The sequence below is a fragment of the Schistocerca cancellata genome, chromosome 1, assembly GCF_023864275.1.
Source record: "Schistocerca cancellata isolate TAMUIC-IGC-003103 chromosome 1, iqSchCanc2.1, whole genome shotgun sequence".
Lineage (NCBI taxonomy): Eukaryota > Metazoa > Arthropoda > Insecta > Orthoptera > Acrididae > Schistocerca > Schistocerca cancellata.
The window spans coordinates 1,084,057,829-1,084,080,362 of record NC_064626.1 but is presented as its reverse complement, the minus strand read 5'-3'; the positions used below and the strand labels follow the sequence as shown (position 1 = coordinate 1,084,080,362).

Sequence of the window (22,534 nt, the reverse complement as noted above, 5' to 3'; positions counted from 1 at the left end):
TGTGCTCGTGTTGTGAGCATCTGTCCTGGTCTGTTTAGTTCTGCTCTGTCGAGTCACCATGTGACACACTGAAGTGCGTGAGCTGCGTTTAGAAGTTAGTATAAGTCTGTAATACAGCGACCTAGTATTTTACTACGTCTTGCTCTTTCTTTTTTAAACAGTTTGCCTGATGAGTTGGTGGGAATTCTTAATCGATATGGGACAGTATGTCTGACCCGATGCCAAAAAATATAATAGAAACATTCCTATTAGATTTTTGGTTGCCAGCGTACTCCTGCCTATGTCTGGCGTGCATTCCTTGCGGCTACAAATGACGAATGTGAGATTGAGCCGGACGTGTATTTTGGACTGTGGCTCGCGTGACGTTTGACAAGACATGTAGATGAGGGGTAGGCTGGGAGAGGCCGTGCCTGGCACTGTGTACTGGCACGGAGCAGTACAGAGCAGCGTAGCAGATGGGCCGCCGGCTGACAAACCCGCAGGCCGCACGTTACAGAGAGCTCGGCCGCTGTCTCTGTAGGGCACTGCTGCGCACAAGGAACAACTTCTGACGATATCAGCTTTAAAGGACATCACAACGAGGAATTCAGCAGCACGCGCTACGAAGGTCACGGTTCCTTACATCTAGTCTCAAAGCGAAAGGAGAGTATCACTGTTAAATAAGACAAAGAGCAGGACGTGCCTACTAACTACGCGAGCCCCCTGTAACATAAGCATTGCAAAAGATCATCTCACCGATAAAGGTGACTGAGATGATTGATTTGGCTTTGGTAACGTTAAAGCCACCAGAGAGGCAGAACTGATGATGCGCTTGATAAAGGTTGCAAGACTTAAGGGGGTGGACTTCTTTGAATGCACGATAAATTGGCGACTTTCGTGATTATTTTTTAAAATAAAATAAAAAAGTAATGCTAACTGTGATGATATAGTCTTATGCTTCACACTTATGTCTCTAAGAAATTATTTTTGTATCCGCATCGTACGCTCCCTGTAACGCTGCACCAGATGCAAGAAACACTTGCAGCCACAACATCAATCGTCGGTGGGGATTCCAGAAGTCCTGTTGGACCTGTTTCTACAGATACGTCTTCATCCTTGACTTTCATTGACTGGAGTAAAACTGTTCAAAAATGGTTCAAATGGCTCTGAGCGCTATGCTACTTAACTCCTGAGGTCATCAGTCGCCTAGAACTTAGAACTAATTAAATCTAACTAACCTAAGGACATCACACACATCCACGCCCAAGGCAGGATTCGAACCTGCGACCGTAGCGGTCGCTCGGTTCCAGACTGTAGCGCCTAGAACCGCACGGCCACTGCGGCCGGCAGTAAAACTGTCTTCAGTTATGAATCTCACGTAGAACTGAGCGGTGAGATAACAAACCGTCTGTCGCCCGTCATATGGCACGTTCGTAATTTCCATAACGCTTGTCAGGCCGTTGTTGAAATTAGATGTCGACTATTTTCTTCCAGCTATGAATCATCTCCAGGGACACTTTTTCACCGGTTGCCTCGTAACAGGATAGCCGAATTTCTGGAGACTTTGAGATGAACACTGCGGAAAGGTAGATATCCCAGAGAAGAATTTAAGCCGAAGAAAAAAAAATATTGATTGTTTCAAATTTTGAAAGAGTATATAGCACCGTAAATATAAGCACCTTAAATATAATTTTTGCCTTCTACAAGTTTTGTTCGCCAAAGAAATTGGTACAGGCATGCGTATTCAAATAGAGAGATATGTAAACAGGCAGAATATGGCGCTGTGGCCCGCATTACCTACATAAGACAACAAGCGTCTGGCTCAGGTGTTAGATCGGTTACTGCTTCTATAGTGGAAGTTGATCAAAGTTTAAGTGAGTTTGAACGTGATGTAGTCGGCGCACGAGCGATGGGACACAGCATCTCCGGGGTAGCGATGAAGTGGGGACCTTCCCATACGACTACCTCACGAGTGTATCGTGAACATTAGGAACCCGGTAAAACATCAAATCTCCGACATCCGACATTGTTTTGTATTTCAGTGTCATTCTATAGTGACAAGCAAACAATTAATCTGTTGCAAATAAAATTACAGAATTTTTATTGCTTTACAGCAGTCACCACCTCAAAACGAACTCATTCAACCCTGCTGGTCCCTACAGCAGTGCTTTCAAGCAGAGAAACCAGACACATACGCTGTTGCTAACTACCTGACCCAGGACTGGCTCTTTTCATTGGTCTATTCTTCCAAGTTGCAGACTGTCGGTCCATTTCACCGATCTGCTCTACTGTCACTACAAGGAAACCTCTGAGGAGCAAATTGTCTTTTCTGCATTTTCCATATTAGATCAACTATGGTCTGTTACAGTTTATATTTATAACTCGTTCTGGCAGGATTTCTTTTCCTTTTTAAGTTCTTTATCTGATAAGGTAGTCTCTCTGGAGCCTTTCTTTGTGGCTATTTATTCCATTTCTTTTTGTTTTCATCTAGGTTTTCTTTCACACTCCAAATTTTTATTTTCTTTCGAATACCTTCATTTCGTATTTTATCTATTCTTTTACATCCCTCTACAGCTCTAATAAATCTCCTTCCTACCACCTATATTTGTTTTTCTTGTCTTCTGTTCAGTCCCCCAGATTCACTTCTGTATACAAGGGCTGAGACTGCGATTGTTTTGTATAACTTCACTCGTGTTTCTTTCAGTGTTTTATGTTTTAAAGCACCCTTAATTGTTCCACAGACCCGTTCACATCTAATCAACTTAATCTGTATACCTTCTCTTTATTCATACGATATTTTACATCCAAAATCGCTACATTATTTACCTGTTCCACTGATTTTTCGTCAACTGCAACCTTAGTTCTCTGTGTGTATCATCCGTAAAATGCCATTGAATTAAGTTTACTAGAAGATTCTTAATATTACGTTTCTTACAGATTTTACTTGGTTCAGAAATTACTTTTTATTAATTTTTTCTTTTGAAAAAGTCAATGTAAAGTCTTCAGCATATAGGGGTGATTTTAGCTTTACCGAATTAGACTGAAGCGCCAAATATATTGGTATAGGCAGGGAGAATACGGCGCTGCGGTTGGAAACTGCTATGTAATACAAAAAGTGTCTAGCGGGGTTGTTGGATTGGTTACTGCTGCTACAATCGCAGATTTAAGTCAGTTTAAACGTGGTGTTATAGCCGTCGCACGAGCAATGGGACACATCTCCGCGGTAGCGATGAAGTGGAGATTTCCTCGTACGACCGTTTCACGAGTGTATCGTGAATATCAGGAATCCGGTAAAACATCAAATCTCCGACATCGCTGCGACCGGAAAAAGATCCCGCAGGAACAGGACTAAGGACAACAGAAGGGAATCGTTCAACGTGGCAGAAGTGCAACCCTTCCGCAAATTGCTGCAGATTTAAATGCTGGGCCCTCGCCGGAAACTAGTTAGTTGCGAACGTTGTACTTCACTATTTCGAGATCCACTGTATATTATAACAAAGTGCTACTACAAAAGTTAGCACGAAGCATTCAACGAAACATCGTCGATATGGGCTTTCGGACCGAAGGTCCACTCGTGTACTCTTGATGACTGCACGACACAAAGCATCACGCCTCGCCTGGGCCCGTCAACACCGAAATCGGCCCGTCGATGACTGGAAACATGTTTCCTGATCGGACGAGTCTCGTTTTAACTTGTACCGAGCGGATGACAACCTCATGAATCGGTGGACCCTACATGTCAGCAGGGGACTGTTCAAGCAGGTGGAGGCTCTGTAATGGTATGGAGCGTGTGCAGTTGGAGTGACATGGGAATCCTGATACGTCTAGCTACGACTCTGACAGGCAACCGTACGTAAGCATCCTGTCTGATCACCTCCATCCATTCACATCCATTGTGCACTCCGACGGACTTGGGCAATTACAATAGGACAATGCGACACCCCACACGTTCAGAATTGCTACAGTGTGGCTCCAGGAGCACTCCTCTTGCCACCAAACTGCCCAGACGAACTTTATGGAGCATATCTGAAATGCCTTGCAACGTGCTGTTCAGAAGACATCTCTATCCTCTTATTATGGACAGTCCTGCAGGATTCATGGTGTCATTTCGCCCCAGCACTATTTAAGACGTTAGCCGAGTCCATGCCACGCCGTGTCGTGACCATGATAAGATTCTGTTAAGCAATACAATATACATCAAGTAACTGCCAAACCAACGTAATAGAAACAAGAACATTTGACGGTAACTCACCGGAAACTAGTTAGTTGGAAACGTTGTTCTTCATTATTTCGAGAGTCATTGTGTATTATAATGAAGTCCCACTACAGATATTAGCGCTTACTCTTACGCAGACTTTGTCTTCAGTGATTATTATCCTGAGACCGTAAATAGAAGATTCGTTATTAGCTCTGGCTCTGAGCACTATGCGACTTAACTTCTGAGGTCATCAGTCGCCTAGAACTTAGAACTAAGTAAATCTAACTAACCTAAGGACATCACACACATCCATGCCCGAGGCAGGATTCGAACCTGCGACCGTAGCGGTCGCTCGGCTCCAGACTGCAGCGCCTAGAACCGCACGGCCACTCCGGCCGGCTTCGTTATTAGCAACAAACTGTAAACTAGTATTATATGGAGATGCCAGAATAATCGTCCGTGTACAAGAAATATCTCTATCAGGTACAAACTTTCGGGAAAGTCAACTGTGAATGATCAAGGTATTCGCTTTATCCGAAATAAATCGGGATCAATTAAATCTATATAGACATAACGCAAGGACGTTTTGCGGGAAATGAATAAAAAGAGAAATTCCACAAGAAACCAACGTTATAAAATCACTCCATAACAACTTAGTTGTTTAGTGGCTGTTACACCGCATTGAGTCTATCTCCAAAGTTATATCCCTACCTGTGATTCATAATCAACAGCATCAGGAACAGTAAAAGTTTACCAGCAACAAGCCATTCGTAAAAGACAAGGTTTCCCTACTGAAATGATTTCTGAGTCCACAAAATTTGTAATGTTACCTTATCTGGGACTAGGCTCTTGTTCGGAACTCCGCCAGTTAAAATCTCTGTCTGGTCGTACAGAATTACGTTTTCTGTGATTTTCGAAAATGTCTCGTGGTAAAAGGGTGGATGGCTCCTTCGGAAGGGCATGTTAGATTTTCGTACATTTTCTTCTCTTTTCTCTGTCGTTACTGACCATCGGTGACGAGATGTTAAATCCTAATCTTCTTTCATTATGTAGGCAGATGGAGTCTCATACTCGGGGAATGAGTGTTGGGGAGCAGGTGCAGGAATTCTGCATCGCCGTTTCGGGCAATGTACTAGTGGAGGCGGTTTGCCATTTCCTGCTCTCGACCTGTTTGAAGTGTCAGGTGTGTATAAGTGCCGTATGGGTGACTCTAATGACAACACGTACAGTGTAGTGTTAGGTTTGTGTCTTTTCGTGTGAAAGGAAGGGAGAGGCTGAAACATGGTACCGCCACACGGCTGCAGTATTCAAATCCGAGTCGAGCGTTAGCAACCTCAGCCACAGAGGCAAGTTCTTCTCTCATCATATGTTATTAATTGTAAATCCTTTTTTCAACTATTAACAATTCTCAGATATTTTCGTAGGTAATTAGCCAGTGACGACAGCAACGGCTAAGTCAAAGAATAGTCTCATTTTTACAGCGATAACGGATAACGTTCATCGTATAATAACCTTCTCTGCAGTTAGCACACGCAATAAAACATTAAAATTCATCAACATTCCTGACACGCGTGAGTAGTCGAGTAAGAGACAGTTGTGCTGGAGAAGGAGCACTCGTGACGGCATTTTTAGTGGAGAGAAATTTTCAGATGCAAGAGTGTATTCGGCCGTAGTCCAAGGGTGTGTTTTAGGACTTCACTCTTTGTAAGACATACTTAGGGTCTTCAGAGAGGAAGTTACTCATGTCGTCCAACGTTAAGATCATTGCACAACAAGAGAACTTCATTGTCATAGGAATGTGTAAGTCCTGGATTTCCTGCAGACACAGTTCTCTTACATTATGGTAAACAAGTACATCACAGTGTGCAACTAAAATGGTGCAGAAACATTCAACGTAATGGTAAACAGGTACATCACAGCGTACAACTGAAATGGTGCGGAAACATTCAACATACTTTAAGTATTCGGGGCAGTACGATTCTTGCGGTCAAAATGTGTTAATTGCACACAGATTCACCGCGAAATTCTTGCAGTATATGGATCAAATGCAAAGTCGCTTCCTGCCGTACTGGAATGGTGTCAACAATTTGAAAAAGGCCACACAGAGTAGGGTGATGCTGACTGGAACGTCCAGATTTTGCATCACGCGCTATCCACCTTTTGGACAAGCTGAAAAGACATTTGGTAGGGGGGGGGGGGGTGCGGAAGAGATTTTCCAAAGTCGGAAGCTACATGCGGCTCTTCGCGACTAATGTTGTGTACACAGAAGACGCCACGCTAGAAAACTGTAATGAAACGTAAGGAGCCCTGAAAAGGATCGATGTTTGGGGTAGGGATTGGTGGCCGACCCTCAATATAAAAAATGTACGGTGCTGCATATAAATCGACGGAATTATTGTACGACTGCGCTATTGCAGAGCTGTCATGAATCAAATATCTGAGAGTATGTGTACGGAGAAATTTAAAGCGAAATGTCCAAAAAAACTACAGAAAAAAGAGATGCCAGATTCAAAATCATAGGAATAATCCTTAAGAATCCGCTTACGTTGTAAGTTGCGTTGAGCATTCTGCTGTGGTTTACTCTTAATGTTCCAAGAGTATACATTTGTGGAAGAGTGGACTGCTGTTACGCATACCTCGGGAGAAGACAACAAATGCAAAATTTGGCAGTTTCAACTTCACATGGGGAGTTTACCAACAGTCGTTCCTCCTGCACACCATTCGCTAGTGGAACAGGAAAGGTGGAAGTGACAATTGCGCAATAACTACCCTTATTCACACTCCAGTAGGTGATTTGCTGTGAACGTAATAACTGGCATGTCAGGTGTCAGGAATGTCGTTAGACTTTGCACTGACCAACACTCATGTGACGGTAGAGCTCAAGGAGTGGGAGACGCGCGATATCAACGCATTTACTTGCGGCCAGATAGTGGATGCTCGATGCATCGAGCAGTCGATCTCCGATGTCGTGAAATCACTGGATTTTCACGTGGGACCACGTCAAGAGCGTACATTGACTGCTTGAATTTGAGGAAAACCGCTGCCGCCAGAGTCAACTGCTGAGGGGAACATCATTTGATGCCAGCGCTCGCTGCTGACTAGTACGGGCTGCAAGTTGGTCCTCAGTTCACTACGACATAAGAACCGGCGAGGATAGCCTGCAGAAGCCATCACCCTACGTGGGTACTTCCGCTCAACACGTCACGGGGCACATAAGTTGGAAGAGGCCCTGGATCGTGGGCGTTGGAGGCGCGAGAAATAGTAAAATATCGCCGAGCCTACGAACGTGCAGACCAACTGGCAAAAATCTCCCTTCGCAGTCATTCCGAACAGTAATATTCTTAGCACACTTGACAACCAAACGAAAATGGTGTGCACAGCGTTAGCGGACGTGGACTATAACGTCTAAGACACATGTTATTGGGTGATTTAGCAAACAGAAAGCATGTCATCATTTTCTCTCATCTAGACCTTCTGGAGAGAAAAAAGTCTCATCATTAACAGACAAAGAAAGGTCACGTGGATACCAATAAAATGAGACATTTGTAAAATTTAATATCCTCTTCAGACTATGACTCTTGTCTGCGTCGCTTGGAACCGACCACCGAGTACTCTACTTCCTGGACTGACCGTGCCTGCTACACACGCGATTCGACTTTGTCATCACACTCACAGTGGATAGATTAAGGACACAATACGATTGCACAACTGTAATTAAAAGATGTCGATGACAGTCTCAATGGAATGTATCTTTTTGTAAAGATCCGCCAACATACACAGAAAGCTCACAGATTCAAAAGGCACTGAAACAAATGGCACAAGTGTCTGGATATCAGGAACGGTAGTCAGCGCCCCGTCAATCGATGAAGCCAAACCACTTAAGTATTCAAAGAACGCAAAATGAAGACACGGAACACATAACTGAGAACAAGCGAGAGACATACCATTTAACAATGGCAGCCGGACGTTGTGGCCGAGTGGTTCTAGGCACTTCAGTACGGAACCGCGCTGCTGCTACGGTCGCAGGATTGAATCCTGCCGCGAGCATGGTTGTATGTGATGTCCTTAGGTTAGTTAGGTTTAAGTAGTTCTATGTCTAGGGGACTGATGGCCTCAGGTGTTAAGCCCCATAATGCTTAGAGCCATTTGAACCACTGAACAATGGCACTCGGCAGCAGGGCCGCGAAGGTAAGCTAACAGAAACCGAGGCTCGTACGGAAGCATATAGATAGTCGTTTCTCATTGCTGTATTTGCGATTGGTTCAGGAAAGGGAAAGACTAGTAATGGTACAATGGTACAAGGTACCCTCCACCACATCCCTTACCGTTGTTTCCTGAGTTTTATGCGTGTATGCAGATGTAGATGAAGACCTTCACAGATTAACTTAGACTGCATGGTAGCGTCGGTGGTCTGCTTGTGACTATAATAATGAGTTACCATCGCAATTCGTGATCAGATTGTCGTAACAAGCAAACAACAAGATCACTAGCTGATTTTCTGACTGACCAACCATACAATAATGAGCCTTCCTATGCCTGAAGCACTCACTCACACTGTCTCAACATGGTGTCTAAATTGTAAAACCATGTGGTCTGGAGACCGACAGCACCAGCCAAGGAAAGACGTCTGGAAATCGGGTCCCAGTGAGGCAGAACTTAATCTGAGTTATTTAACACCTTGGATTTCGAAAGAAACGGCCAACTGTACAGAGAGCGCACATAACAATGTTCACTTCAACACTTTATTACGTAGTCCGTAGGTCATTTGTACAATTCTTTCATCTAAATAATGTGGAACAAGTCAACATGCAGGATACATATACATGGTTAGTGTAAACGTTAATGAATACATTTTTTAGTCTTACTAGTGCAACAACATTAAAAATGAGTGTATACTGGATACCAATATTTAGGTATAAATTTGTCAGTGGAATAAAAGGAGTTGTCCGAGGGAAATGGTGTTTTAAGTTACAGTTAAGACTTGCTTTGTTACCTCTCAGACATTTTATGTTATCGGACAAATTATCAAAAATTTATTTTTGTTGCTGCATAGTGAAATCCTTTCTGAGCCATTGACAGCTTTAATACTGAGTAATAAATGTCGTTTTTCCATCTAGTTTTTCATGTATGGAAATTGCTGTTCATCTCAAATTTTTGTCGACTGTTTGTGACGTATTACATTAGCGGATATATGTATTGTGACAGCGCAGTAAAAATGGCTAGTTCCTTGAAGTGGAGCCGTGGGTGAACACCACATATTATTCTTACTGCTCATTTTTGTGCAGTCGATACTTTCTTCCTGAGTGTTGAGTTATACTAGAAAATTATTCCGTATAACTAAGTGGAAATATGCAAAATATGTCAGGGACAATGATTCGTTTGTTTCCAAGATTAGCAATTATACGCAGAACAAAAGAAAGTGAAATAAATTTCTTGAGCATCTCAGTAATATGTTTCTTTCAGTTCAAGTTTTCATCGTTGTGTACGTACAAAAATTTTGAGTGTTGTACCCTATTAACTGACTCGTGCTCACGTGCTATACCTGTTATTTCTGTTATTTGTTGCACAGAACTAAATATAGTGTTTTTTTATATTTTTATTTTGAGAGAGTCCATTTTCTGAGAACCATTTTATAGTTCTTTGGAAAGAATCATTCACCATCTCCCGTTTTTTTCTCCTAAGGAACTGATTAAAAGCGTGCAAAACATAAGCTGGTTGACTGTTAAGTAGAAGGTCAGTTTTGGGCAGGTTTCTTACTTTAGTTAGTTTTTCAGACACTGTCTTCTTCTAACGCCCAGAACCGCTTTCGTGGCGCCTCTGTGGTGTAATTCCTACCTGAAAGACAGTGAAGGGTCCCCTGCAACGGAAAGCCATAAAAAGGAAAATTACCAAATTTTGAATTAATTGCAATTTCGTCATGCAAAAATTATGAGCAGTACCTGTATTTTGTGACATCATTACTGCCTATCTGCAAATTCTCTTTCGCCCTCACACGACAAAAAGTCACAAATAAAACTATACTCAAATTAAATTAATGTCAATGCTAGCCCCGGAGGCTAGTTAATCTGTAATCAACTTAATAACTGTGTTGTGGTAATAGCTTGACTCCTTTGGAGTGTGTGGTGGCACACTGCCTTATTGAAGAATACGTTCAACATACTGTCTATTAATGGAATGGGATGCATACAGACGCTGTGTATAATACACACATAAAAAAGGTTTTAATCACATAGGTTCCGAGAGTTCTGGAACCTGTACAGAAAATTGGAATAGAGATCGGCATAAACATCATTTCCGTCCTTTTTATTGCTCATGAAAACAACACATTGCATGTTGTACCACCATGCAACGAGACCTTCAGAGGTGGTTGTCCAGTTTGCTGTACACACCGATATCTATAACACCCAGTAGTCGTGGCATACTATTCACAAGTTCACCAAGGCACTGTTGGCCCAGACTGTCCCACTCCTCTACGGCGATTCGGCGTAGATTCCTCAGAGTGGTCGGTGAGTCACGTCATCCATAAACAGCCCTTTTCAATCTATCTCAGGCATGTTCGATAGCGATCATGTCTGGAGAACATGCTGGCCACTCTAGTCGAGTGATGTCGTTACCCTGAAGGAAGTCATCCACAAGATGTGCGCGATGGGGGCGCGAATTGTCGTCACACGAAGACGAATGCCTCGCCAATACGTTGTCGATATCGTTGACATATCGGTCTGAGGATGGCATTCACGTATCGTACAGCCGTTACGGCGCCTTCCATGACCACCAGCGGCGTACGTCGGCTCCACATAATGCAACCCCAAAACAGCAGGGAACCTCCACTTTGCTGTACTCGCTGGACAGTGTGTCTAAGGCGTTCAGTCTGACCAGGTTGCCTCCAAACATGTTTCCGACGATTATCTGGTTGAAGGCAAATGCGACACTCATCGGTGAAGAGAACGTGATGCGAATCCTGAGCGGTCCATTCGGTATGTTGTTGGGCCCAACTGTACCGAGCTGCAAGCTATCGAGGTTGCAAAGATGGACCCCGTCATGAACGTCGGGAGTCAAGTTGCGCATCATGTAGCCTATTGCGCATAGCTTGAGTCGTAACACGACGTCCTGTGGCTGCACGAAAAGCATTGTTCAACATGGTGGCGTTGCCGTCAGGGTTCCTTCGAACCATAGTCCGTAGGTAGCGGTCATCCACAGCAGTAGTAGCCCTTGGGCGGCCTGTGAGAGGCATATCATCGACAGTTCCTGTTTCTCTGTATCTCCTGCATGTCCGAACAACGTCGCTTTGGTTCACTCAGAGACACCTGAATACGTCCCTTGTTGAGAGCCCTTCCTGGCACAAAGTAACAATGCGGACGCGATCGAACCGCGGTATTGACCGTCTAGGCATGTTTGAAGTACAGACAACACGAGCCGTGTACCTGCTTCCTGGTGGAATGACTGGAACTGATCGGCTGTCGGACACCCTCCGTCTAATAGGCGCTTGTGATGCATGGTTGTTTACATCTCTCTGCGGGTTTAATGACATCTCTGAACAGTCAAAGGGACTGTGTCTGTGATACAATATCCACAGTCAACATCTATCTTCAGGAGTTCTGGTAACAGGAGTGATGCAGAACTTTTATCGATGTATGTATTTTAAAATGACGTGCCGTTGCCAAATATATTTGCCATTTCAACCGTCTTTGTGAAAGGAAGTGTAAGATTTTACAAGCTTTCTTTCAGTTTCACAACAGATACAGGGTGAAGCAAACTTCTCACAATCGGACGATACAATACGATTCCTTGCATACGAAGAATGAAAATGAATGTAACAAAATTTCGTACCACGCATATTTTCGGTAAAAAACAGGACGTAGAAGGGAAACGGTTTGTCAACGGTGCAATCGTATAAACGAAAAGTATCTTAATTGAATACTGTGTAGAGATCCTGCCTAGACGGTGCACCGATATAGTTTTGCATTATAACATGTAAGTTCGACAGTTCGATCCCGAGTCTTAACAATTTCTTTTTTGACTGTATGAAAATATATCAGGTTTCTTAATCGTTGTACAAGAATTACAGTAGGTCTTCTACAAAACAGTCGCAGTTATTTAATACAAACACAGAAATAAGAGTAAAATCTTTTGTTTATTGTTCTACCTTCAAAGATGTATTTTACCTTCAAATGGTTTTATGTTGTCTGCCACCCATTACATCTATCCGTGCTTTACGATCCACCCATTACATCTATCCGTGCTTTACAGTCCATTGTCAGTCTGTTTGCTCTTTTCTTCAGCTACACCCCTTGCAGCCCCCTCCACCCCCTCCCTCCAAAAATGCTGAAATCTGCATGCTCTGTGAATTTTCATTGCACATTTCTGACATCTTCGGAAAGGCCATTTTCGATTATGTTACGATGATTTGAAAATGTATCTCGGCCCGAAACTAGTCATCGAATGAACAAAAGTAAAAATTTGTAACCTTGACTGGTTTTTCGTACTAATGAATAATTTTTATGTTCAACGTCAAACTGTAGCTCTAGGCTGAGCATCGTTTAAGAAATTCCATATCCCACAGCATTTTTGGACAGATCAGAATTGAAAAAAAAAGAAAAAAATAACCTAGATCCGGAACCGAACTCATCAGAACAAGTATTTTAATGTAAAACTCTACCCACAACGTTAAATGGAGAGCACAACTGAACAGTACTGAACGGAGACACACCTCTTACATGTAATTATCGTACTGAAAAATTGACTTTATTTTACGTCGATTTTCTACCGAAAATATGCGAGGGAGAAATTGGGTTACATATGTTTTTGTAATGTCTCAGTGCAAGGAGTTGCACTCTGGCGTCAGAGTGTGCGAATTCGGCATTGTTTTAATGATGCAGACCAACCAAACTCCTTTTTAATATTTAATCACATAACTGTAAGCTTATATTCATATAATTTGGTTTTATGAAATTCGTTGTGTTACAGATTTTGTAATATAAAGAGTTGTGTGTAGCTTGTTGTGGTAGTCATCTGGTCTTGGTAGTAATAGTAGACCGTGTGTAGCTTTGTCTCATAATCCTGGTCAAGTCTAATAGATGTTTTGTTCTTTTATGTTTTACTGCTTAGGTTGTCTCAGATACGACTGGTCATAGCCGAGAGCCAGAAGTTGTAAATTTTTGCTGTTGTGACACATTTATGTACACTATATGATCAAAAGTATGCGGACACCCCTAAAAACATACGATTTTCATATTAGGTGCATTGTGCTGCCACCTTCTGCCAGGTACTCCCTATCAGTGACCTCAGTAGTCACTATACATCGTAAGAGAGAAGAATGGGGCGCTCTGTGGAACTCACCGACTTCGAACGTGGTCAGGTGATGGGGTGTCACTTGTGTCATACGTCTGTACGCGAGATTTCTACACTCCTAAACATCCCTTGGTCCACTGTTTCCGACGTGATGGTAAAATGGAAACGTGAAGGGACACGTAAGCACAAAAGCGTACAGGTCGACCTCGTCTGTTGACTGACAGTGATCGCCGACAGTTGAACAGGGTGGTAATGTGTAATAGGCAGACATGTACCTATACAGACTATCACACAGTAATTCCAAACTGCACCAGGATCCACTGCAAATACCATGGCAGTCAGGCGGGAGACGAGCGGCTGCTCATAAGCCACACATCACCCCGGTACAAGCCAAACAACGCCTCGCTTGGAGTAAGGAGCGTAAACATTGCCCGACTGAACAGTGGAAAAACGTTGGTTTGAGTGACGAATCACGGTACAGAATGTGCCGATCAGGTGGCAGGGTGTGGGCATGTGGAATGCTGGGTGAACGTCATCTGCCAGCGTGTGTACTGCGGTGGTGTTACGATTAGGTCGTGTTTTTCATGGAGGGGGCTTGCACCCCTTGTTGTTTTGCGTGGCACTATTACAGCACACTCCTACAATGATGTTATAAGCACCTAATTCCTTATTACTGTTGAAGAGCAATTCGTGGATGGCGATTGCATCTTTTAACACGATCGAGCACCTGTTCATAATGACAGCCTGTGGCGGAGTGGTTACACGACAATAACATCCGTGTAATCGATTGGCCTGCACAGAATCCTGACCTGAATAATATAGAACACGTTTGGGATGTTTTGCAATGCCGACTTCGTGCCAGGCCTCACCGACCGACATCGATACCTCTCCTCAGTGCAGCACTCCAAGAAGAATGGGCTGCCATTCCCCAAGAAAGCTTCCAGCACCTGATTGAACGGATGCCTGCGAGAGTGGAAACTGTCATGGGTGGGCCAACAAAATACTGAATTGCAGCATTACCGATGGTGTGCGCTACGAACTTGTAAGTCATTTTCAGCCACTTGTCCAGATACTTTAATCACATAGATTGGATATTAATTCTTGGACTGGACTTGGTTGCATCTGTCGTGTGCAGTCCTTTTTAAGTAATCAATACGGCCTGCGGATATACTTGGTTTTACTGAAACTTCCTGCACCGAGGCTCACGCCTACGGTATCTGGAACCAGCATCGCTACAATGCTTTGAAGAGCCTAACACACAGAGGACAATTTTCGAGAAGACAGACAGCCAAGCTCCCACCATCCACCATGCACCGCTAGGGGCTGCAGGCCACACCGACCTGTCGTTCTCTTCTGAAGCACATATGATCGAGGATAGGGTTCACTGGATTCTAGCGCCGAGTGCTATTTAGGACAGCGCTCGGCTCAGGCCAAAGTTCACTCTGAGTGAATATCCTGGGCAAGGCACCGAATCTGCTACGACTCCGTCTGTCAGAATACTTATTCGAGAGCCGCCTCCAGACGTCGCTGTGTTTCACGTCCTGACTTTGGGAGCCCAGGAGTTGCTAGCTTTGGACTTAAAGTATTCGTTGCCTCCTCGCCAAAGTTGATGGGGACTCTGTCAGTGTTGTAGACTTGTGGAGTTGTATATTTATTCCTAAACCTTGAGATGTCTATACATCGGAGTTAGATAATTTTGCTCACTCCGGGAATTTTGACTTTTATAAAATGTATGTTTACTGAACTTAGACTTAGTGACCATGTAACAAGCGTTCAGCAACCAGAAGTGTTATTGTTCTATTTCGAGAAGTAACTTATTTTATGTTTTGTTTGAATTCATGTCACAGCATAAGAGTTACTAATCTTTGATAAACAGACTCGTTCAAACATTGCTACGTGAATATTTTTTGGCCGGAGTCGGCGGGCATATGTGTTGGCAACGAGGGTATGTTTTCACGTCAGTCCCATGGCGTGTCATCCGATTCAGTTGTTCGGTGTTTGCGAGTGATTTCCGCTACACGGTGTGCTCGTTATAACTTTTGTTGCAGTATGCCCAGGTGTTGACATTACTCCAGCAGATGCAGTGTAGCCATGAACTCGTGTCCGAGCGCCTGGCGGCCATCACCAAGTCGCTTCCACTTCCTGTCTCTCCGAGACTCAACCGTCAAAGGTGCACGTTCGGCCCCACAAGCTGAAAGGTGGCTACACTGAGTCACAGCGCCAGAGATTGCGCCAGAGAGTATTATTCATCCGCCTCCACAGGCAGTAGTTGTTCAGAAGCGGTGGTAGAGAGTTCTTGTCGAGAGGCGGTGGTAGAGAGTGCTTGTGGAGATGTTGCAGTAGCGTGTCGTTGTTGAGAATATCCCATGGAGAGTGCTTGTTCAGATGTTGTTATATTGTTTTGATGGGCTAGACACCAGATGTTGTTGGATTAGGGATGCTGTAATGTGCTTTTCGTCAATATATAGGAAGGTAAAAAAATTCCTTTTTTTATTATTTCAATGTCTTAAACAATAATGCCTGTGTGCAATTATAGTATTTCAGTTTTATTTAATTACTTCAGTATAAATGGTGTTTAAAATATCTGGTCTTATTGAGGAAGAACCGTGCCAGATGAGTACGTTGAATCACACTCCCACACACAGAACAGTTACACTTGTGCCTTGTTGTTTCGTAGCTTTTATAGTTGCTGGGGACTTAATTAATTAATTGTGTTAACGGAAGTTTTCTTTCATTTCTTGTTGTTATTCTATGCAGTCAGATTGCGTACTAATACTAGTCAGGGCCAACCAGTTACGAGGCTGCGTAACCGGACAGACAGTAAAAAATATTTGCATAATAAAAAAATATTTAATTAAGCCCCCATGCAAAGCTTTAAGACCGTTCGACACGAACGTCGAACAAAGGACAAACAACGTTGCATACATTGAACAAAATTTCCTGTACACGGCATCTCAGGTAACGAGCAGTGGTGCACTTCCTTTTTTGATTTCGTAGGCCCAGATATTTAGTACTTATTTCAGTAACTAAGCCTGCAGTCGGAGCCGATGTTTTTTCCATATGACAAGCTGAAGTCCAGTTGAATTGAGTACTCTATCAAGTGCATGACGCGGTAGTCTGCTACATACTGATTGATTGTCATAAACTCCAAGGACAGTCATAAATAGAATGGAGTTTCCACCTACAAGACCTCTCGAGAGCCGTTTTCAGTGCAGTAATCCTGAGTGCAAGGAATCATATGAAGTGATCACTTGAAACTGTAGGACCCATCTTTGAAAACAATTATCAGGGAGTTTGACCGATGCCTTCAGTCCTTGGCTTCCCTAAAGGACACGTCACTACTGTCTGCAACTTGGATAACAAGTCATCCTCAAAACTAGTTACGGAATAACTGTCCGATGAGACTTACCAAGTTCAGGTGAAGACACAGCACCCTAGCGTCAAAACAGTTTCCCAGTCAGTGTTTTAGCAGTCGTTAGTGACGCCAATGCCATTAGCGGCGGACAAAGTGCAAACCTTGTGGGAAATTCGGATGCAGGACCAAGTTTGTCCATCAGATTTGAAGATGTCAGTGGACTGCATCCGCACGGGAGCCAACATGGATGAACTGTACCCTAAAATAGCATACTCGTATATTCAGTGAGCGTTCCCACACTCTACAAAAAGTCGCTCATTAAATGTCAAAATCAATAACATACCAATCTTGTCGCAGATAGATACGGAAGGTGCCACGATAATCACCAATTGGAAATCATATGATAGTGTCAAGTCACCTCTTGTCCAATATTTTTGTGCTCCAGTGCGAAATTATAGCATTATGTATAAAAATTAATCGGTAATTCATGGATCATGTACGTTATCAGTACCACATCATCACGATCAGGATTTCGGTGCTGGCAGCACCAAGAGTTGTCGATCTCTTTAATGCGCAGGGGTCAGAAATTCACGATTTCACCCAGACAGTCAACTCAATAGGTACAAACCTGAACGCCTAAGATGTCTTTTTTTCAAATATCGGCTCCACATTTTCGCTCCCATCTGCAGGTATTAGGGACTTTGAAGCCCACGTGGCCCTCCTATAGCCCGCAACGAGTTTTTTCTTCTCAAATCTGGCATAGGTGTATCTGTTGTTCTTAGGATAAGTCTGTTTAAGTAGTGTGTAACTCGAGAGACCGATGACCTCAGCAGTTTGGTCCCTTAGGAATTCATACACATTTGAACATTTTTTATTAGGCTAATTGCCTGTTATGGTACTCCATCTCTTGTATGGTCTTCTGTATTTCTTCTTCCAGAAGATATGTAATTGAGAGCCTTTACTGGAAATCTTTGTCGACCCATAAGATTTACACGTGGCATCTATTTTCTCCTATTGTCCTTTATTTTTTTCGTTAGCTTATATATTCCTAAACTCACCTTTATATCGTTATTTATTTTTAGATTTTCTCTTCTACATCCTTCCACTCTTCCTATAAATCGCATTTCTTGAGCCTGTATTACTTGCTCCAAGATGTTGTTATATATATATATATATATATATATAATTTAAGAGTGTTGGAGAAATATAGAATCCTTTTCGTACCACTTTACGGGTGTTCATTGGCTTTGTGTACAGACTCCTAATAGCATTTATGAGACCAGATGGATAACATCAGCCATGATATTCCAGTATTCCGTAGTATTTCTCTATTCACATTAGGGAATGCTTTCTCAAAATCCACATAAGCAAGATGTGTATACATTGTAAAATCGTTGTCAATAGCTGATGGTCCTTCTCTAAAACCTGATTGCTCTTCAGATAGTAGCTTCCTCATGATATTGTTAAGTCTTGATTTCTGGATTTTGGCATAAATTTATAGGGTGGCTACAGGTGGCTAATACCTCGATAGTTACTACCTTTATTTCTTTCGCCCTTTTTGGAAGGTATAAACGCAGGTATTACTTAGGCCTTCAGCCAATCTTTTGGTACGTTATATAATTATGTGAAGAACTCGTCCCCAGAACCTCATTAACTGTGTTCGATAAGATTTTTTAAAAGTATTTCCATTCTTCTTCTAAGTCTCCTAAATTGGCTAGTGATTTTGTAATCCGCTTTTGGTAGAGGCCTCTTATACTGCTATCTTCCGTAATATGGAATTAAAGAACTAGTTATTCACTTTGATCTTTAACTGGTTTCTTCAGTTTTCTCTATTTTGGATAGTTGTCAGTTATTCACACCAAAAAAAACTCATCTTATGTAATCTAACATTCATTAGTATCTCTGACTCGTGAAGGATATTTATAATTATATAATCTATAATACATCTGCTAACACGAATCTTTACAAAAGAATGGCAAAACTGGTAGAAGCCGACATCGGGAAAGATCAGTTTAGAATCCGGAGAGATGTAGGAACACTCGAGGCAATACTGGCCCTACGACTTTTCATAGAAGGTAGGTTAAGGAAAGACAAACCAAAGTTTTTAGCATTTGTAGCCTTAGAGAAGGTTTTGACAGTGTTAACTGGAATACTCTCTTTCAAATTCTAAAGGTGGCAGAGTTAAAATACAGGGAGCGAAAGGCTATATACAATTTGTACAGAAGCCACATGGCAGTTGTAAGAGTCGAGGGGCACGAAAGGGAAGCAATGGTGAGAAGGGAGTGAGGCAGGGTTCTAGCCTACCCCCAATGTTATTCAATCTGTATACTGAGCAAGCAGTAAAGGAAACAAAGAAAAATTTGGGATAAGAATTAAAGTCCAGGTGGAAGAAATAAGAACTTTGAGGTTTGCCAATGACAGTGTAATTCTCCTAAAGACAGAAAAAGACTTGGAAGAGCAGTTAAACGGAATGGACAGTATCTTGAAAGGAGGATAAAAGATGAATATCAACAAAAGCAAAATAAGGGTAATGGAATGTAGACGAATTAAATCAGGTGATGTTGAGGAAATTAGATTAGGAAATAACACAATTAAAATAGTAAATGAATTCTGCTATTTGAGAAGAAAAATAACTGACGATAGTCGAAGTAGGGAGATATAAAAAGTAGACTGCCAATGGCAAGAAAAGCGTTTCTGAAGAAGGTATACTTATTATCATCGTGTATAGATTTAAGTGTCAGGAAGTCGATTCTGAATGTATTTGTATGGAGTACAGCCATGAATGGAAGTGAGACATGGATGGAAAACAGTTAAGACAAGAAGAGAATAGACGCTTTTGAAGTGTGGTGCAACAGAAGAATGCTGAAGATTAGATGGATAGATCACGTAACTAATGAGGATGTACTAAATAAAACTGGGGAGAGGAGAAATTTTTTGTGAAACTTGACTAAAAGAAGGGATCGGTTGGTAGGACACATTCTGAGACATCGAGGAATCACCAATTTAGGGAAATGTGTGTGTGGGGGGGGGGGGGGGGGTAAAAATCTTAGAGGGAGACCAAGAGATGAATACAGTAAAAAGATTCAGAGAAACGTAGGTTACAGTAGTTACTCAGATATGAAGAGGTTAGAACAGGTACAGTAGCATGTAGAGCTGCATAAAACCAGGCTTTGGACTGAAGACCATAACAACAACAACATCATCTACATCCTCTTGCTGAGCAGGTAAATTTGTGTATGTCTTTCTTTCTAATGAAATTATTGTCAATTTTAAATGATTAAAGGTAGCAAAATCTGAGTATTTTTCTGTTTTCATTACATACGTTTTCTCCAATTGTGCCTATTACTTTTGGAATTTGTGTATTCACAATTATAGCAGTGAAGTCTCCCAGAAGAAAAGTCTGATTTTTATTGCATCTGTTTAAGAACACCTGTGACTATTTGTTACGCGCTTTGGACGAGTCAGTTTCTTTTTCTTTTGAGGTACCTGCACGATTTCACTCGTGACGTACGGAGGACAGAAAATTACTTAGACGATATTATCTCTGCAACAAAGAAGCCCAAGAACTGCCCAACACTTTGGACGCTCTATTCGAGGTCAGATCCTCCAAAATGCCAATCTAAAATGTAACAAAGACAAGTGTTGTTTGTTTCTTCGTCAAGTTGAATATCTGGGACACATTTTCACTGCTTCTGGCATCTGTCCCATGCCCCATTACTTATAGCAACACCAGCCAACTGAAATTAATTACTTTCAAAAGTTTTCTCCCCATGCAACCGCCATTGCCGTAACAATACAAAACCTACTGTGGAAAAACGTTCATTGGCAATGGATCAAAGCAAGTGACAAAGCTTTCAGAGAGTTGAAACAGGATCTTCTTTGCCCTGGCATCTCACAGCATGTCACCCAACCAAACCTCTTATTACGACAGAAGATGCAGCTGTCCCTACATGATTGATGGCATCGAACACCAAATCGATTGTGTGTTCAAAATCCTCACCACTTCTCAGTGACATTATATCCATATTAAGAAAGAAGCATTACCCATTACTTTTGGCCTCAAAATCCTCCATGATTATATGTGTGGTATGAATTTCACATTACTCACCGACAATAAGCCTTTGCATTTTCATTTGAAGGCTTCAGCCAACATTCCCACCAAAAGCACACTGCGCTGTCAGTATGGGCCCTATCGCATTATAATTGTGATATTCAGTATTGCTGTAGTACACATGAAAACGCTGATCCCCTTCCCCACTACCACCGAGTGAGGACCCAGTGTTCAGTTATATTTCCACTTGAACATTGGTGCAGAAGAAGCCATGGCCAACCTCCCAATGGACACAAAGGGCAATCGTCTTCAGACAATTAACAGACGGGGCAGCTGGAAGTCCAAGCCTACTGGCACCGCCGGAATGAGCTCTCATCAATGAACGACGCACCGCTACTCCAAAGCGAAAACGGCTGCACCCAGGTGGTCATCCCTGCATCTCTCCAATAGTGAGTTTTGTTGCTTCTCCATGTTGGGCACTGAAGTGTGGTGTCTTCTAAACATCTGGTCCACAGCAGTGTCTATTGGCATGGTACGGACGCTGCTATTTCTCAAATGTTATCGTATTGTATCACTTGCGAGAGCAACCAGCCTGTCCTCTATGGCATTTCTTCACAAGGGTAGACCCTTCCTGTACGTGGTCCAGGTTTCATTTGGACTAGGCTCTAAACTTTTTATAGCTTCTTTCGGGTCAGCTCCACGTGGCTGGTCATCTCCTACTGACCAGCTTCACAGCCGATCTCACTGGACCCAATTATCTATCGTTCAACACACAGTTCACAGTCCCCGTACTCGGCAGTGTAGCCACAACCGTTTTTCCCTTAAAGACCTAGTGTGGGTCCTTATTTTTAGTAAGTGTCGCTTACTTTGATTCCCAGCAGCAATTTTCTAGTTACTATATAGGGCCATGTCTGTGGTGACACTTCAGGACTGCACACTGTACAGCAAACGTGTCAACCAATTATTACCTTGTTGTGGTAGTTCTCCTGGCGCGGAGTAACTACCACTTCCTTTTGTTCCAGAGACAGATTCGCCCGCGTGCCGCCTCCAGGCCATCTCAACCGTTACCAGCAGCCAGCTTACTGCAGGGTTCTTTAAAAGCTCCACACACCACGTCAGAATCGTCACAATGAATCCGAATATCATCCATCCTACCACCCCAGTCACCGGTGCAGAATCTGCCGACTCCAGGATCATCGAGATGAGCCTCGCCATCCACTCCCACAGGAGATGCCTTGCTGAGGCTGAATGTCTCTGGTGTCAGCAACCAACATCACATCTTTGCCTCGAAGATGCCTAACAAACATGGGACAACTTTCCAGAAGATAGCCATGGTCCATACGTCCACCAGGAGACGACAAATGCGCGACTAGAGGCTACTGACTGCCTGAAACTATTGTTGTATTCTAGCGCCGAGTGATATTTAGGTCAGCTCTCGGGCCAGACCAAAGCAGTTCGCACAAAGTGAGTTTGCACGGTCAGTTGTTGACTCCGCAAGAATTCCAACAATCTCACTCGAGAACCACTTCCATGACGTTGCTGCTGTTTACATGTGACTCACAAACTTGGAAGCTGCCTGTTGTGTATATTGTGCTTTCTTGTCCTCCTCACTTAGGGAATGGGACTGTGTAGTTGCGACAGAGATGTGGGCTTGTAAATAGAT

General features: G+C 42.8%; 1 protein-coding gene across 1 annotated transcript in view; it reads left to right on the top strand.

Moving 5' to 3' along the window:
- LOC126162976 (phospholipase B1, membrane-associated-like) overlaps positions 1 to 22,175 on the top strand; it is a 368,462-nt gene extending 346,287 nt beyond the window's left edge. The window contains exon 8 of the mRNA XM_049919827.1: positions 21,894 to 22,175. Within this exon, the coding sequence (XP_049775784.1) occupies positions 21,894 to 22,171 (278 nt within the window). The 3' untranslated portion in view covers positions 22,172 to 22,175. The remainder of the gene's footprint in view (positions 1 to 21,893) is intronic.
- The last annotated feature ends 359 nt before the right edge of the window (positions 22,176 to 22,534 follow it).